At 31.8% G+C, this 20,046-nt stretch overlaps 2 protein-coding genes across 2 annotated transcripts; both read right to left on the bottom strand.

Moving 5' to 3' along the window:
* Window positions 1-7,931: 7,931 nt before the first annotated feature.
* On the bottom strand, window positions 7,932-17,457 carry LOC132757552 (uncharacterized). Its single transcript, XM_060748866.1, has 3 exons — window positions 17,356-17,457; window positions 10,864-13,236; window positions 7,932-10,411 (listed from the first exon to the last, which is right to left on the bottom strand). Exons 1-2 carry the CDS (start codon window positions 17,455-17,457, stop codon window positions 10,885-10,887), a joined length of 2,454 nt encoding a protein of 817 aa, XP_060604849.1. The 3' UTR covers window positions 7,932-10,411; window positions 10,864-10,884.
* Window positions 17,458-17,474: 17 nt separating this feature from the next.
* Window positions 17,475-19,344, bottom strand: LOC132757551 (uncharacterized). Its single transcript, XM_060748865.1, has 3 exons — window positions 19,335-19,344; window positions 18,017-18,382; window positions 17,475-17,770 (listed from the first exon to the last, which is right to left on the bottom strand). Exons 1-3 carry the CDS (start codon window positions 19,342-19,344, stop codon window positions 17,475-17,477), a joined length of 672 nt encoding a protein of 223 aa, XP_060604848.1.
* Between the last annotated feature and the right edge of the window lie 702 nt (window positions 19,345-20,046).

The following is a 20,046-nucleotide window of genomic DNA, read 5'->3' as shown; positions in this document are numbered from 1 at the left end:
GTTATTTTGAGGGTAAGACTTGATACAAAATTATTTGATTCTCTTTCTGAAATGGTTATGCCATTTTTAACATAGTCCAAGATATTGAAATATTAAAGCTGTAATTAAACAGTGTGTATATGTGTTAATTAGGCGAGATTAAAACAAGGTTGTGAGCATAATTTACTCATTCATTCTAACATTATAGCATTGTGTAAGTTGAACATGTGATTTAAATTATTTGAGATGTTTGTGTTTTTGTAAAAGTATTATTTACATTATGAAAATATTGTTAAAGTTCAAAACTTTTATATTTGAGTTTTTTTATTTGTTGAGTTTCAATAAAATATTAAAAAAGTTAAATTGTTCTATGATATGAAAATGTACAAAGTACCTACAGTATTACAAGACATTTCTTATATAAATGATATATATGACACGAGTGCAATCACATTGGATAAGCACTGGAAGGCCAATTGACGTCACTCCCAGAAGCTTCAGGCGTTTCGTACAACACATGGACTCTTAGAGAAAATCTTACACTTTTAGTCAATAGCGAGGTTTGAAGAATCATTGATGCATTAAAAAAACGGTTGCAAATTTTATTTCTCACAACCATATTCCATATAAAATAATGATAGCTTTGATTTCAAGTTGTAAAGAACTAGAAAATTTCAAAAGTAACTATATCTAGTTATATCTTGCAAATACATTGTAGATCATTATAACCGGCATTGTTATTAAAACGGAGCTACACACATATTCTAGACGACATATAGAAAAAATATGACATTGTGTGTGTATTTGAGTTTATTTATACTCGCCACCGGTTGCCCATATGGGCGAGTCCCCCAGAAGAGTATTAGTCATAATTTTGGAGGATAGTGCAAGATACAGATAGATGCCCCAATTGCAGAAACTTCTCCTGGTTCTTTAGCGTGCCAAGTGTTTAAGCACCCGTACACTGGACCTCGATTTAAAGTCTCATCCGAAAGACTGATTAGTAATTTTATGAGCAAGCCTGGGAATCGAACGCACTATGTCGAGATTACAAATGACATCCCGGCCCGCTTTTATTTATAGCAAAGTTTGGCCAGAAATGAAATGCCCTTGGTCATGACTAGCTATTGTTATGAAAAACTATATATGGCGGAGATTAGTCGATAGAATGCCTATCGGATGTGTGTGTGTTTTGTTTATACTGGGCGCCGGTTTCCCATATGTCCCAGACTATATATCGGCCTCTGTTATGTTGCTGGTCGTAGAGCCTGCAACGGAGGACTTAGTTCGCATGCAACGTCGCTGATCGTAGAGTCGCAACGGAGGTCATCTCTTGCCGCCTTCCGTCGTAGATCTTCCCTAGGGCCCAGTTCCTCGCTTCCTGAACGAAGTAGACAATATAGAGTAAGGCACCTCTTCCGGGAGCAGCAGCTCTCTTCAGGGCCACACCCTTCACCGTTAGTTAGGTCACACCAGCTAAGTGACCTAACTAGGTCACCCATCTGGTGTTACCTATGCCTTCCGAGCGACGTGCACGCCGCGGAGGGAAGTCGTAGGAAATTTCCTACTTATGTTCTGTTCAAGGGAAGTAACAAAAATAGGAATGAAACAACGAATTGCAGAGCTATCTCCCTTTGTTCCAGCTGTTCAACGAATGGTGTCATTCACTGATGAATTCAAACAAAACGAGAGTATTTATTTTAAATGAATGTGTCAGCTTTGCCTTTGAAATTGTGACATTTGTTTTATAAATACACGAAGAAGGCGTTAAAACTCATTGAGTACGTTCATCACATTTACTAAAATTATACAGGTACAATTTAATATAAAGCTGAAATTGATGTATGTTAGTCGCGATCTACTTTTTCGTCCAATGACAATAATTTTTTGACTAACTCTTCAGTAGCCGAGAGATTAACGTCGGCCCATGAATCTAAAGTTTGTTGGTCGCGTGTGTTCAACGTCCGACATGGACAAGCCGTGGTTTCCTTGAAATGCTTAGTATTGATAGAATCTAGGAACAGATTTGAGAGTATGACTTTAAGCTTTTAGCTTCTTTCACAATCGAATTGAAATAATTCCTGTATGGGACATGTATCACAAAATTTGCTAAACAACCATGTTAGTTAAAGACAAAACTATTCACATATTTTAATGATTTGTTTATTATTACAATAAATTATAATAAACAGTTTTACAAATAATGGAATGCCATAAGTATTATTTCACATAGTTGTAACTGGATTGTATACGAACATAGATTTGTATACTTCCAGTATTTTGTTATGATATTTGTGCAATAATAACAATTTTAAAGATATACTATGCTCACCTTTGAGAAAAGTATTTTTACTGCAGAAATTTATTGAAATCTATAAAATTCTTACTGAATATGTCTTATTAAAAAGAACGCACAGACTATGTATGGGAATTTGCGTTTCTTATCACCAAGTAAAGCTGGTAATTTCTTAAGAAACTTCCAGTTTTTAACGACACATAGTGTGTTCACTGTAGTGTGAAGGATTTAAAGCAGCACGCCTCCAGATTCATGCTAATGTTCATGAACATTTTGAAAATGTATTTGAGAGTGTAATATTGTGAAGTAACCAAAAGGAAACAATTTACACATTATCAATGGCACTTATAAACCACGTATAATACCAAAAAGTGGTCAAAATATGCATAAATAGCCTTTACTGCGTTAGTAACGCAGTAGAAATATAGTTGTTGAACAGAACAGAACAGAACAATACTTTATTATCTCAAATCAAAAGACATATGAGATTACAGAGTAAATGCAAATTTCAAAACACATGACATGTGGTGTATGCAAACAGTATTATAAAGCGATATTTTCAGTAAATTTAAATATTCAGTTATTATAATAAGTACGTTGATGAGGGGAGTGGGGGGGGGGGGGGCGATGCGAGAATTATTCCAAACGGTGAAGTCGTATATTTATACAGGTGTGAAATGGTATTAATCTTAAAACAGACTTTAGACAGTTGTAGGAGTATTGACATTCGTGTCTATTTCAGTTATATCTGATTGGTTCAAATTTGTTGACCTTGAATAAGATCGTGCGAATCGTGAGTTAAAGTGTGTCGCGCTTCTAGAAAGTATGTCTTTATTTACTAGTTCAAACAAAAACAAGCACGGATTAATGTGCGTACCTGTCAACAGAAAAAAAGGTATTTTGCGCAAAACTAATTGTTTAACCCTTTTTCTTATGATATTAATTTATTAATTTGTGTTGCGTTTTTAGACTTATGCCATATTTAGGCAGGTAGGGAAGTGGTTTGGAACATTAATTTGATTTGCAATGTAGAATCGGGTTACTAGTATATATTGCGTTATTATACAGTTTGCATGTTATGGCATTAATATAGCATATTAAAGATGACAACAATAGTCAGCGTGAAGCAAACATGAAGTCTTAATATGAACAGATAATGGCAATGGACAGAATTTCGAAAAATATAAATAAGCATTTTTATCCCTGACAAACATTATATTGCATGATTTGTTACAAACATTACCTCCGTATTGTTTCAAATAGTATTTTAATGAATTTACAAAGTTTTTGTAATTGCATAGGACTTGAATTCGTTAATAACATTTTAAATTTTATAATGTTTGGATTCCTATAATAATATCTGTTAATATATTTTTTTCTGTGGTCATTAAAAAAGGTGCATTTCAACAGATAATGGAGTTCATCTCCTATGTCATTTAAACTACAAAGAGAACATTTTCTCTCAGAAATATCTGTACCTTCCCATCTGCCGATTTCTATCGGGAAAAAATGGTTTCCTGTTCTAAATTTAATCATATTTATAAAATCTCCCTTATCAAGAGTCAATAAATAATTTTCAAGGCATATATTTTCTTTATATATAGAATAATTTCTCCCTTTGCTTGAATTTTGTAGAGTTTCATGCCACATTTGATAATTCTGATCTAAAAGTACCTGTTTAATAACACAGATAGATAGATAGATAGATACTTTATTAACTTAAACTTTTACAAGTTTTTCGTTATAACAAATAATATATGATACAAATTTACAATCACATGACAACATTAATAACACATTTGATCGTTTTGCTCTGAATATTTGTCTGATTTAGCCATAAGTCATTCCTACCAGTATTTGAAAGTATACTTTTAATGTAGCTGAGCCATTTAAATTCAAAATCTTGGCAATTAATCATATATTGATATATTTTGTATGCAATTTTATTTCTGTTTCCTAATATTAATCTGTTCCAGAAACCAATCATCCTGCATTTAATTGTAATATTAATTGGGTATCTGCCAGATTCTGCATATAGCATATACAGGGGTGTACTTGTTCTAAGATGTAAGACTTTCCTAAGGAACTCACAATGTATTCTCTCCAGGATTTTTAGGTCTTCATAGCCCCAAATTTCAGATGCATATGTTAAAATTGGCAGTACAGTATGATCAAATAATTTAAATATAAGGTCTATAGGCAAATTTAGGTTATGAATTCTTTTATACAATAAGTGCATAGCCTTTTTTTGCTTGCTGTGCTAAATGTTTTCTGTTATTTAAGAAACTGCCTGATTTTGAAAACAATGTCCCTAAATATTTATATGAGCTAACAATTTCTAAAGACATCTCCCCAATTTTAAAAGAGAAATTTCTATCAGACCTTGAGCCAAAGATTAATACTTTAGTTTTACTTGCATTAATATTAAGATTCCAAGTATTACAATACGTGACAAAATCATTCAGACATTTTTGAAGTTTTTTCGGGTCTTCCGATATCAAAACCGTGTCGTCAGCGTAAAGAAGAACTATAATTTTCAGGAAATTCATGAGTTCATCATTTTGACTTTGGGTAGAAAATATAATTCCTGTATTGTTTCTATCTTCAAGATATTTCTCTAAGTCATTCAGAAAGAGTGAAAAAAGTACAGGGGATAAATTTTCCCCTTGACGTACCCCGCAATTACAGTCGAAAAAGGCAGAATTTTCATTATTTTTAGAAACACAAGACTTAATGTTATTATACATGTTCAACACTAGCCTCATAAATTTACCATTGATATTAGTATTTAGTAATTTTTGCCATAACCCTACTCTCCATATGGAGTCGAAGGCCTTAGAAAAATCGACAAAAATACAAAACAATTTCTTTCCCTTTTTTCTCAAAATTTCAATAATAGAATTTATAGTAAATATATGGTCTAAAGTTGAATAGTTCTTCCTAAAACCTGCTTGGTTTTCATTTAATAAATTGTTTGCCTCCAAAAACAAGTTTATTCTGTTATTTAGCACTGATGTAAAAAGTTTACCTATGCAGCTTAATAATGTAATAGGGCGATAATTTTTTTTAATACTGAAAAATCAGTAATTAGTCGCACAAACTATGTAAATTATTACTTGAATCTTGAAACTTTTTACTTTTCCTTACATCTTAGTGCATTTTTCTCAAGTTTGATTTTATTGAAATATTTTGACTCATCTGGAGGCATGGAGCTTTAAAGCATAACATATCTACTTTGTGTAAAGTTAAAACGTATTTAATTCATATTTACAAAGATACCGTGTAGTAATATCAAATTTGAGCGTAGTATGCCATTATCAAGACATAACTTTGCAATCTTGATTTATAGGGCTACAACTATTGATTAAGATATCAACAGTGTTTCTAATTTTTATATGTTAAATTATCTTTTTTATTTCTAACGTTATTAATGATATAGTAAACATAGATGCGTCATCTAAATTGTTTTTGAATGAATATAAGATTACTATAGACACTTTAAAAAACTGTTTTACATGTTTAAACAGCACAAAGCACATTTTCAGTTAAACGATTAAATTGAAAAAGTAACTATATTTAACATTTGGTATAGCTAAGTGTTTGTAAGTACGCATTAACCCTTAAAGGGATACTCAGGCAAAATAATGGCAAAAATATAAAAATGATATTCTGTACTCAAATCACCTTAAAATGACATTTCTTAAAGTCCCAACATGAATTTCTGTATAAATTCTATATATTTTGGGTTTGAAGTTTGAATATATCTATATATGTTGAACGAAATTTTGACGAGAACGGAATCACCGAATAGTTTAAAAACAAGTCATGCGATTTGAACAAACCCTGGAAGCTACAATAACAAATATTGTGGATATTGTATGATTGAAACAAGCCTAAGTAATTGATTTGACATGCTTTTTAACGTTTCCTGAGTACATAGTGACAACTATTGTGAAATTTTAGCGCTCTAAACTGACCCACGCGGGTCAAGTTAGGAAAACACCATTTTATTCTTTATATGGAGAAAAGTTTTGTTCCTTTGACTGTTTAGTGTATTCATTTTGAGGACATTTACAGAATAATGAATGAAAATTTCAAAACTAAGAAATGAAAATTTTGCCTGTGTCTCCCTTTAACATGCTAAATAAAATAAATATTTTAAATGGACTTGTCCCACTTCCATTTTTGGGACTGTCCATTATCAATTTTAGGGATATCAACTTGAATATTTAAAGTTTGACAGCCATCAGTATAGAGCCTGGTCAGACTGCACGGGTGTGCAGGCTGGCCTGGCTCTATACTGGTGGCAAAGGCTTAACACTTTTGGTTCTAGCACTTTAAGGGTTAATGCAATTAAATCTCATACGCGGCACAGCTGTGCTTCATATTTAATGGAATTAATGCTAACTTAACAAATACTAATCTACTTAGTAACTGAAATGATGGAATGAATCATTTACACAGTGTAAAGATGGTTCGCTGACTTAACAGGATAGTATTTAATGACATGTTGGTACCGATTACATAAATAAAATGTACCAAAGAATTTGGATAAAGGAACCATCTCATCGGAAGAAAATATAATTACATAATTTACACCACTAGACTCTAATTTTTATCAATATATTCTACGACATTACAGAAAACAAAAATATTTACTTTCGAACAGTCAATTACATTCAAGCTTGAATAGAAAATATAAAGATCACACAAAATATATTAATACACCTGCACCAAAACAATAAAAAAACTTGAGGTCACACATAATTCTATATTATGTAACTACATAAAATACAATGTATAGTTATTGCAAAAAGTAAACAACTGATTTTCAACTGACAACTTGTTTACAATAAAGTGAAGAGGATATTATTGCTGTAAAAAAACGTTTTAGTTAAAACATATTTATTCCCGAAAGTATATATAATGTACATACAAATATATAACAAACAAAACATTTTTACACAATGGAAAAGGATGAGAATGAAAGACAAGTCTTATAGAATTCTTCTCCTTTGGCGAACTATATGGTTTGTCTTAAATAAGTTTATAGTTAGTATATACTAGACAAGGGAATAAGTATTAATTATACACACATAAAAATATTTATTTATATTTAAACTTATATAGAATAGATTAACTACAAGTAGATGTCTAAAATGTAAGAACATATATAAAAGAAGAAAACAAAATAGTGGGAAAGAGAAGAAAGAGGGTGAGAGAGGATTATAGTCTCAATAAGAATGAATCTAAGTAAATCTTTTCGTTTTAAAGCAGCATGCCTTTATATTCGTGTTAATGTTTATGATTTTTTTTAAAGGATTAGAAAGTAAAATATTGTGAAGTGTACAATGAAAAGAACTTACACAAATCTGCTAAAAATACCAAAAAATAGGTCAGAACGTGCAAAAATAGCCGTTACAGCGTTACTTATGCAGTAGAAATATGGTGTTTAATTCTACAAAATCAGTCATTAACTAGATATAAATTGTAGATTATTTCTTAAATCATGTGTAAATCATGAATATTTGTACATTTTTGTTGTTGACTTTCTTCAAATATTTTGGTTTATCTGGTACGGAAACGTATAGCGACCACCCCTATATGTAACAGAATTTTTGACAATTTATTTAATACATATTATATACCTAACCAATTTTTATAAACTTACTTGATCTAGTAATATCTTCCGCCTCTGAATGTTAGTAAAACAGAATTTTAGACAATTTATTTAACACATGATATATATTTTACCAATATTTTAATTGTTATTTGATATTGAATATATATTTTTACTCAATCTGCTGTTAATATTGCTCGATTAAAATTTATGTGAGTTTTTTTCTGTTCATTTATATGTATTAGTTATATATATTTGAGTTTTTTTTATTATAATATAACATATTTTACAGTTTATATTTGATAATGAGGACAGAAAAATCCCACGCAATATATAAAGGAAGCAATTAAATCAAGTTATGTTGTAAATCATATATAATACGTATTTTTTCGTAATCTATCGTACGTTTTTTATCTTATAATGCAAGATAAACTACTTTTAACTTTCTGACAAAATGAAAAAATAATACACTTACATCTTTTTAAATATGTATTTCTTTCCTCAAATCATATTTACATATAACAAACATACTATAAAACTTAAAAAAAAATGTCATTTGATATATATCATATAGGGATGGTCGCTATACGTTTCCGTAATCTGGAGACATAAAGATTTAAAGTTACATAAATTTACAAGGTAAATACAATATCGTGTAAAGAACTAAACGCTAAATTCAGATACTTGTTCCTATAGCTTTAACATTATATAATTTGGTTATATTAATCAGATAGACCATTGTCTATGTTTATTACAATATATGTATCACTGTTTATTAATACAATAATTATCACAATAGTGGCAAACTGTAAACTATGTAAATACGCATACAAAACAAAGCGATACTTCTATAGAACAGAACAGAACATATATTTTATTTTGAATTAAGCATACACAGCTCATCTTCATATACAACAAATATATACATGCATGAATATGAAAAATGGTAAACGCATATCAATAAATGAAATAAACTAGTGAGAGTGTAATTAATACAACACATGTAATATTTACAATCCTTATATAACTTTAAACAATACAACAAGGTGGTCTTATATAGCATTATCCGGCATTCAATGAATCAAATCTCAATTTAAAAGCTTTATTACAATATATAGCTAATTTTGTTAACACTGACTTCCTTTCTGAATTCAGCAATTCTAAAAATTTAAACATGCTAGAGATTCTTGTAAAATAGTTGGATATATACTGTTTCTTAAGAGAATCATAAAAAGTACAAATCAATACAAAGTGATATTCATCTTCGATGTCATTATTGTTGCAAATAGTACATTTCCGGTCATTTCTATCAATATTATTGTGTCTACCTGTTTCTATTAATAAATTGTGAGATGATAATCTAAGTTTAGCTAATATATTTCTTAATTTCATAGAGTCAACAATATCCAGGTATTTAGACCTGCTAAAAACGGTTTTGATATGTTTATACAAATACAAAGAAGAACAAATATGTACACTAGAATGCCAATTTGTGATATAAATATCTTTTAATCTTTATATCTCTATAAATAATGCAATATTTTTTGTATAATTCGAACGTTCCAAATCTAACACTGAGGTATGCCTTACATAAAAAAGAAAATAATGAAAATTTAATGGTTATTCTGTAGTATGATATAAACAAAACAGAGTATATCGTAATATATGTATATGTTTAATAAACTTACATCAGACAAATACGTGAACATTTAAATTGTTTTCCATAATGCAAATAAACTATATAACTCCATCTTAGAGGTGAAGAAAGCTAAATTGATATTGAAAAAAATCACTCTCTGTCAATGTTTGTTTTTAATTTCGTTAGGAACAGAACAGAACATATTTCATTAAAGTTTTCCTAAAGTACATCACCGTTACATATTTACAAAATTCATACATTTACATTTAACACTCATATCAAATCACTATTGTACTCCGTCTAGACTCGTTATCATTTTCCAAGTTTAAACACTCATATCAAATCACTATTGTACTCCGTCTAGTCTCGTTTTAATTATCCGAGTTCAAACAATCCATATCAAAGCTCATTGAACTAAAAGTGACAACGTTCTGTGCTACAAATTGTAGCACGGTAATGAAATATCATTACAGATTGTTAATAAACACAATACTGATTCTATTTGACCTGTACACAGCCGTCAAACTTATTACTGGACGAGGTGCTAATTAGAATTCAGTATTGTAACCAACAATGTAAAATAACGACATAATATAATGCGTATATAATAATTGTTTTGTTTTATATTTTTCACCTTATAAGTGCCCCTTTCCATAAACCTTTTATTAAAAATAATCTTAACCGTGAGACACTCATACTGGGCATTAAAATATTTTACTGATTTTTGCTTGCAAAAAAAATAATACAATCAAACGCGTTTAAGGAAAAAGACATAAACAAATGAAAATGGTCATTTCTTTGAATTGTAAAGTTACTTAATATCAATGATAGGCAGAATGCTTCCTAAGGACTTATCAGCCTCGCACGTGATGAGCCGCTGAAATAGAAAATATTTCATTGTAATTACTCAATAATAACTCAATACTTATTTTAATAAAAAAGCAAGGAAACATTTCTCTAAATGATAATGATAATGATAACTAGGAAATCAATCTGGACGGGGAATCCCTCCACAAAATAAATTAATAAATAAATATATACATGACAATTGTTGATTGGGTTTGAATAAGTCACAAGAGAAAGCGAAAACGTGCGACATCTCTCAAGCCCCATTCTAAGCGGTATTTGCGTTAGTAAGATTTAAACTAAACAATATCAATATCTGTATCAATGCATTGTAAGATACTGATATTTGTTTCGGCATGTCTGAGAAAGTTTTTCAGATGAAAAAAACTTGTTCAATGTGTATGATGTAAATCAATTAAAAAGTTACGACTGATGTAAAATTTGAATAATAATAGTCAAATTTCTTTGAACGTATCTACTCACCTGTTTATCTGGCAAACAACCCTAATTAGAGTCAAAGCAATTTCGCACTTTGTCCCAGTCTACAATAACATCGGTGTTCTCTTCTATTTGGTTTTCTCTCCCATGCATGTAGTCGGAATCATCCGGATATTTCTTTCTCCATACATCGAACATCGAAATTATCAGAATATTTGTCTCTTTTACTTGATCACATTTGTCACTGATTAACTTTAAATCTTCAAATGATAGACCTATAGCGATTCCAAACATTTTCCAATTAATTCCGAACTCTCGTGCTACTCTCGAAACCAATTTGTCTTTTTTCGACGTTTTTCGTATAATACTGGTTTCAAAATCCGTAATGCCTTCTTCTAGGAACCATTCGGCAATAGCCTCCTGTACATATATTGGATGACTTCTATTATCTGGACAACATACTTTTGGTTGATTTCTTATCTTATTAAGATAGTGAATATTGTGACTTCCACGGCCTGCATGCTGAGAATCATTACATTTGATATAATGTCGATAAGGCTTTACATCTTCCTGGCGTAAATGACTTTTACATTTCTCAAATGTCAGAACCATCTCTACATATCGTCGAAAACGATCACACGTTGTACTTTTTGGGTGCTCGGGGGGACAAAGGTTTATAACCATTAGCTCTATGTTTTCACCCGACTTTTGTATTAACCTGGCGTGTTGTAGATCAAGACGATAAAGTCCTTCATGTTGAGAAACAAGGACTTGATCGTTGTATTCAATAGGGGGGCATTTGCCAAGCAAAGCTGCCGTACATTTTTCAAAGACTGTGGTAGATATCAATCCTTCTAGTTCTAGTCCTAGAACAATGCTTGTGTATTCTTTATTCTGTAAGAAGTCATTTGTTTCATGCAGATCAAGCTCAGGGTTGAGCAGACTTGGTATCATGTATTTGCCAAGAAGTTGGATATTGCCAGTGTTTTCATCCATTCGCCTTAATTCGGCAAGTATCCGATGTTTCTCTAAAAACAGAAGCAAAATATCTTTAAAAGCAGTAAACCTGTTCTCACTCCAAACAGTATCTAACAAATCTCTTTCAAGAATAGCCTCTCGCTTCAGCTTCGTTGCATTTATCTGAACAGTTTGACTCCACCGGCAAAACCATTTGGCAGAAATAATGCATCTAAATGCATCTATGATGAATTGTGGGTTGAGGACAATATACTTGTCCAGGCCCTCCTCGTCAAAGAAAACAAATGTACCTTTTGCATGATGGTAGTTGAGGAATTTCTTGATTTCATTTTTGTCTAAAATTGGATGAGTATTAAGAGTATCTAAAGCTATGATATCTTTCATTTCTAAAATTTGCTTCATTTTTTCATCTCTAACTCTTAGCATTGCAAGTTCGAGAGGAATCCAGTTTGCCGGTATCTTGGCATGCCTAGCATTTTTTAGGCCCAACTCATAAATTGTCCTCTTTAAATTTTGTATTCCTTTGTCATCTTTATCTAGACTCGCCACTGCAAATGGTTTCTCATGTATGTGAATGCTAAATTTTGTTCCGGCAAAAAGGTCGAAAACTTCCTGAAATTTTAAGCTGACGTCGCCTTGAAGTTTATCTTTGTGTGTTCCTACCAATATTATCGTTGGCTTCACGTTTTCTCTCGAGGTATCACAACCAACGTAGGCCTGTATTGAGTTCACCCAGAACAATAAACTGTTTCTCATCTTCTCTTGTCTATCTGGAAAGTCGCAGTCAATAATGATTGCGTCAAGATCCTTTGTCAGATCAAACACCAGCAGATAAATTGCGTCTTTCGAATGGAAGATTTGATGAGTAGCGTAGTAGATGAACTGACCTCCAAAATCCCAAATATTTGCTAAAAGTACGTCTTGATCATTGCAATCTTTGTCATCTCTTAAATGATTTAAAAAACGTCTTTGTAATTCTTTCTCTTGATCTTTAGCAATTTGTGAAAACTTTTTGTCAACCAATTTGTGCACGGGCCCGGTATTTGAATACGTGTGTGCGCTTGTTTGTGTTTTGTTTGTACCATGTGTAAATGTTTGTTTCTCACCATCCTCTGGCTCATTGATAGTTTCATCTACGGAATCGTCCCCAATTGATTCTAATGGGAAAACATGTTCCCTGTTCGTTATGTCTACCATTCGCCGTGAGCATTCTTCATATATGTCCATTGTGTCGCATGTTGTCCATGCACTTCCTTGCATTTTTAATTTTTGCACATATACTTCTATGCCGTCTGTACATGTGATGTTATCTAAAGATTGACCTAAAAGTCTCCTCGTTAAGGTTGATTTCCCTTGCGCAAAAAAACCAATAATATTTATTCTCATTTGGGAGTCATACTTGAACCCATCTTTGTCATAAGGATCAACTTCATTTGTCATCTGGAATATTTATTTAAATGGAATTTATTATTTGTGAGTGAACCTTTAATGTCAATCAATCTACCTGTCTTAAACAGCTTTATATTCTTTTAAATTCAAACGTACGTTGTATTACAAAATTTCTTTCCCATACATACTTAAAGGGCATAAATCTATATCTTATGAAATATTTTTACAAAATGTATCAACAGTAAAATTATATTGGTTCCATTATTATATGGTTGATTACTGAAAAAGTTGTAACAAGTAATGTCTTTGTTATTTAATACACATGCATAATGTACGTAAACGGAATAAATGTTCCGGAACATAATATTATTTTGCTATTTCAAGTAGGGGTTTATCCGTTTAGCAATGACTTTGTGCATGCGCCACTCGCCTTAAGACAATTTATTGCCATTTTATGTCATCCAAACATTTTAAAAGTATTCATTTTTAAAATCAAAACAATAATTTTTGCATCAGATATATAGCTTTATACACTTTTAAGAATTTTTCAACGCAATAGTTTATTGTTCACGTATATTCAGAATACAGAACAAGCATACAGATCATGCAATACATCATTGTTTAATACACATAACAAGAGGACAACATATCAAATAATTAAACATTAAACATCACAATAAATACTTTTTTCCAAAATGGGTTTTAGCCCTTTTTGTTTCATAGTACGCATAATTTTTCCAGTTTAATTGTTCATTTTTATAGTTATGAGCATGTCTCTCCACCTCCTATCCCAGACCTTGTGTCCTCCCTTGTTGCTTAGTGCCCATCTGGGTGCCCTTCCAGTGTGGTTGGGTAATGTCTTGGGCAGCGTTCTGTGAACATCGCCATGCCTTATTGATCTTTGCTGTCGTTTTTTGATGAGTGTGATGCATAAGTAACGTATTAACGTCATATAACTGATGATGCAGGCCTGCATTCCCAGTCCGTACCATACTATTTCCAGTTGCCTTATGCTCGTAGTATTTTGCCGACCCGGCAATCGAATCAATTTCCATAGGTTTTCAAATGAGTTAATATCTAATGTTTTGGCACATCATGCCAATAATGGTCAACTGACGCATCGTGCGTCTTGCATAAACTGCATGCATCTATGTAAAGGGCTTTGAGATCTGTCATTGTGTTAGAATCAGACCTTGGGTAATCGTTAATCACAATCATCGATTTTACTCGATTGCATGATTACACTGTAATTGATAACCCTGCCAAAAATTGATTATTTCAATTTTACTTAATCTATGACAGCGTAAATGCAGTCAGTAATGATTACACTTTGCTTGACATTGATTACTATCTGATTTAAATGGAAACTATTTTAATTCAAAGGAGGCATTATTTCACATAACACAGTTTAAATTTTGTTTTTCAATTATACATTGAATGTAATCAATTATCAATCAATTACTCTGTTAAAATAATTGTAATCTAATTGGTTTCAAAGGCAAGTCTGAGTAATCAATCATAATCAATTACAATCAAATATGAAAGTTATTGTAATTAAATCAATTACTGATCAATGTAATCATACCAAGGACTGTTTAGAATGTCATTTTCTCCCGACCATTATTTCAGTGTACATCTGCTTTTTCACTCTGTGAAAATCTGGAACAATGGTGATCCCTCGCAAACAATGAAAACAACTGTATTATTTGAAAACTGCAGACTCGAGTCTGTTCATAAAAGATGATGTAATTTGAAACATCTTTCACGCCCCCTTGGCCTAGCACTGGCTTAAGCGGTATTCAATCCTAGCACTAACGTGTTGAAATCAATGACGAAAGGTCACTGAATTGGTAAAGTACGCGGCAACATTATTATAGCTACACAGAATATGACACCTGTTGTTGTGAAATAAGTCATTGACCAGTCTTCAATGGTATTACAAAGGTGACGCCTTCCAATAACCATATTTGATATATCCAAGGAACAATCCGTACGATACGATATGTTAAGCGTCATGCACCGCAAAGCCCGCTACGACGGTCGGTTCATTAAGATTTCAACAATCCCATGGCGTAACTGTGACCCGTCGAACAAAAACGTGCAAAATCGTAACACAACACATCTAAAGTGAATTTGAAGGTGTACATTATCAATATTGGAGAGAAAACAAAATAGGCACAAGCTTTATTAACGGACACTTGTTAATCATCGTGTGTATCGGCAAAGACAAAATTATATAAAAGTGAAACTGAAGAAAAATGATTAAAAATTTATGATTGTTGAGTCATAAATGTACTTATGCATATTTCAGTTAAGCAGAAGGAAATGATCTTTATTGATCTATCTGCTGACTTCCTCCTTTTATATGTTTTATCAAGAGCATTTCATTGTTAAAAGTTCCCCCACATATTTAATCAAAGATGTTATATTTTTGATCCTAGAAGATCGTTCAGCACGATGTTACTGTTGTGTATGCATATACATGTCTTCTATTTGATCTATTTTTCTACTCTGACGGTTTCTGTATTCCTACTTGAATACGATATAATATTGTCTGTAATATGCAGGTCAATTACCTCTGATCCCATTTCAAAAATCCCTTCTTGAACTTTATTTGCTCTCATTTTTTTCATAATACATAATAAGAATAAAAGAAAAAAGAAATATACATAGATGCAATGCACTTTCAAAAAACATATAGAAAATATAGTTCTTACGCAGAATATTTAAAAGAAGTTGACAATCAAAAATGAATTGAAATAAATGAGACGGGGCGACAAGAAGTCAAACGTGTATTAAGCGACCGCGCAAGGGAAACACGCAAATCGGTCGTTTAATGAAACGTTCTCTTATGCTCCGATAATCTATATGGATGCCAATTTAAAAAAAACAAAACTTTCTGATATTTGACAAAACAGTTTTGATCTAGTACGTACATGTTTTACATTTTTTCCTGAATCTTTTAACTTCTCCGTTGTTCTTCCTTGTCTCCAACACAAAAACCCCATTAGTAAAGATGTTTTCTGTTGTTTATTTTTTCATTTGAAATAAACAAACTACATCTAATTGTTACGATTAATTTAATTGCTAATCAAGTTCAAGGTCAATTCAATGCAGTCTAAATGTCAACAAGCGAAGCGTATACACCATCTCAGTAGGGGCGGAGCGTTGCATTGTTTATTCGATATTATTGGATAATACACGTCACGCGTATACTTAACTTCATTTGCATACGCTAAAAACGGTTTGGGAAATATAGTTTTTCACACATTTATTTGCTGTGTTTTGATTGTTGAAACTTGTGACATTACGAGGCGGCGTTCTCTAAAAACACAATTAGTTGACAGGTTAAAGTGGTCGTTTAATGAAAAAAATTGATCTTAATTAGGTTACTAATTAGCGGTTGCTGGTTGCGTTGAGCAAAAGTCGCTTAATACATTAAAGATATAGAGAGAAATTGATCGGGGGGAATTTAAAGTGGTCGTTTAAGACAAAAGTTGCTTAATACACGTGGTCGCATGGGCAAGTTAGACCTTTAAAAAGATACTCGGCCGAAGTAAAACTGATTAGCATGCAAAATTATGTTAATACAAAAAGAAATGTTTGCAGTGCTTGCATATCAATGGCATGGTCATTATTTCTAGAAGCTAAGAAAATGTTCATTTTGTAAACATTGAAATAAAATTATAGCATATTTTTATTGATTATTTTTTAAAAGAAGGACAACTTCTATTTTAGGTTTATCTTTAACTTATTTTACGTTTGACTTTATAAATTTTGTAAACATTTACAAATTAACCAAAAAGTTAGAGAACTATCCTCAGTTTCGTACATTTTTATATTAGAACTATCCTTTTGTTTAACAGTGGAAAAAACTATCCCTTACATTTTAATTTAGAACTATCCTTAAAATTTCATTTTAGAACTGTATGAACTATCCTTTACATTAATTCTAGAATGGTTAGAACTATCCTTTACATTTTAATTTAAGAATGACTAATTAGATAAACAGATTTCAGTTTGTAATTTCAAAATGATTAATGAATATTCTTTTTGCATTCAGTCCTTCCCTGTAAATTTTTCAGGAAGTCAAACTGATAACAGACGGACTTCGTCCGAAAATGTTATGTTACTGTTTTGTAACATCATTTCCACTTAAATCATGCTTACCTTTGTGAACTTATCCATCTCTAATGTCCCTCCAATTTGTTTTCCGAGACATGTTAAGATATCATCGAGCTGCTTAATCAGATATTCGTCCTTGTTAGTCATTTTGCGGCACAATATTCCTAAACAATCAAGCTGACCGTTGTTATCCAGCAAATATATTGAAGATCCGCTATCTCCCTCTTGTGCAAACGCAACACCGTTAGAACAGCCTGAATAATCCATTGATTTGGATGTTCATATAGAACGACAGCTTGTTCTTTATTTATTATCCCATCGGTTATGAGAAGAGTACCCTTAGTCCACCCAGTTTGATTCCCTATTTTGATTAACAGCTTGTCACTCATTTCGTTCAGGCATTCGTTTCTGACGTCAATAACTGAATGTATACTTGCATATTTTGGAGCACCGCTTAAACCTAAAAACAAACCGAATACATATATTCACAACAATTACTCTTTTGCAGCATTCTATAGAAAAAACATATAATAAAGAAAAGTCATTGACAGAACAGCTGCTGAATTATGTTGGTAGCACAATGAACTTATGATTGATTATTGACTATCTTAATAGAGCTCTGAAGCTAATAACGTAAGAATGGCCCCAAAATATTAATCTTTTGCATTAACCATTAATGTAATGAAGTAAATTTTAAGGAGATAACCTTCTTTCTGAAACATTTCTTCGTTTACGGCAGCAAAACTGTATCTGTTTGGTATATAATCTGGAGATAATTTTACAAGAACTGCATCATAGTCTTCACTGTACTCACAAGCCACTACCATTCCACATACCCGCTCAATTTCCTCATTATTGTTAATATTTTGAATATGAACAACCTTCGAACCAATAAACATATGGTTCGATTGTTGAAGTCCACCAAAAATATGCCTGACAGTAACGAAACACATTTCTCCGGTTTCCTTTATTCTGACAAAGGGTCCAACTGTTCCATACAAGTCACTATTGTATGGTCTAACACAGTCGCCTATGGATATTTGTGTCTTTATATGTTTATCATCATCATCGCCTGTTTGAAAATTAACATTTTAGAAAACTTATATAAACACATTTCTATATCATATACATATGTTACTTATTTGTTTTTATGTATCACAGAAACATGTGGTTATTTATTTGTAAACATTCAAATTTATCATATTTTATATGTAACTTAATAAGTTTTGTAACAGATATCCTAATTCTACTTAAGAACCAACAATAATTATGGTATTATAGGCAGAAAACCAAAATGTGTCCATAGGACACAAGGGAAATACTGCTCTGTTTTGTCAATCTTATGACTCTAAGTCAATTATTTTTTTGCAACATGTGACACAAGTTGGAACTAATAATATTTTACTTAGTCAAGGACAAGAACTTCACAAATATTAATTAAATTCACAAGAAAACCTCAAGGTGCATAAGTACACATGCTGAGCAACATTCTTGTAAACTTTCAGGCGTACAAGTAAAATACTTTTTTGAGCTAGGCATGAACAAGTTGAAAATTGCAAATTCATTCTAGGTCAACGGCAATAACTCTAAAATTAAAAAATCCACAAGCAAAACTCCAGGTGCTAAGCTTAACAGTGATGTTGATCATTATTCCTGTTAAGTTGGAAGAATTTAACTCAAGCACTCAAGGAACACTTAACACAACATAATGTTACGATTTCTTTTTTAAGCAAATGACAATTACTCTTCAAATATTGAATAAATTCACAATCAACCCCCAGGTGTATAACTACACATGCCAATCACAAGATTTCTGTAAAATTTCATGACTTTAGGTCAGATACTTTCAGAGCTACACACGAGAGCAATAACTTTAACAAAACAAAATAACACTGGGTTAATTACTTTTTGAGCTATGTGCGACACATGTTAAACATTTTAAATTGTTACAGTAGCAAGGGCTATAACTTTAACAAAACAGAATAATTTCACAAGCGAAACCCCAGGTTCACAACTTCACATACTAAGCAACATTCCTGGAAAGTCTCATTACTCTTGGTCAAATATCTTTATGAGCTTTGTGCGACACGAGTTGAAAATTGAAATTCTTACTAACTCTGGGAAAATAGAATAAATCCACAAGCGAAACCCTAGGTGCACAGCTTTATATGTTGAGTAACAATCCTGCAAAATTTCATAACTTTATGTCAAATAATTTTTAGCTACGTATGACACAAGTTGAAAATGGCAGTAATTTACTACGTCAAGGGCAATAACTCTACCGGTACTGTATAAATCCACACGATAATGCCCAGGTGCACAACTTCACATGCTGATAAACATTCCTGTGAAGTTTCATGACTCTTGGTCAAATTCTTTTTGAGGGACGTGCGACACATGAGAACAGATTGACTTAAGGAAGGAACGACGGACGGGCAAGGGTAAATCTTAATACAAAAACACTATCAACAACAACAACAACAACAACAAAAACAAAACAAACTTATGCATCGTATTTTTTTGAAAACTTTAAAATCATACAAATTGTAAATACATAAATATTGGGAATACTTGATTTTTGTTCTTGAATTGTCCTGTCCTCATTGTTTGTACTTTCAGATGACGGTGTTAAACGAATAGGATCAATGTATGTTTGTGCTTCAAACTGAAAAAGAATACCGGTGGTACATCAAATATTCTGATACCGTTAACTATGTATTAAAAGAACACCGCATG

Source organism: Ruditapes philippinarum, unplaced genomic scaffold (assembly GCF_026571515.1).
Source record: "Ruditapes philippinarum isolate M1 unplaced genomic scaffold, ASM2657151v2 ctg2575_1_1_1_1, whole genome shotgun sequence".
Classification (NCBI taxonomy): Eukaryota; Metazoa; Mollusca; class Bivalvia; order Venerida; family Veneridae; genus Ruditapes; species Ruditapes philippinarum.
This window is presented reverse-complemented; position numbering and strand designations above follow the sequence as displayed.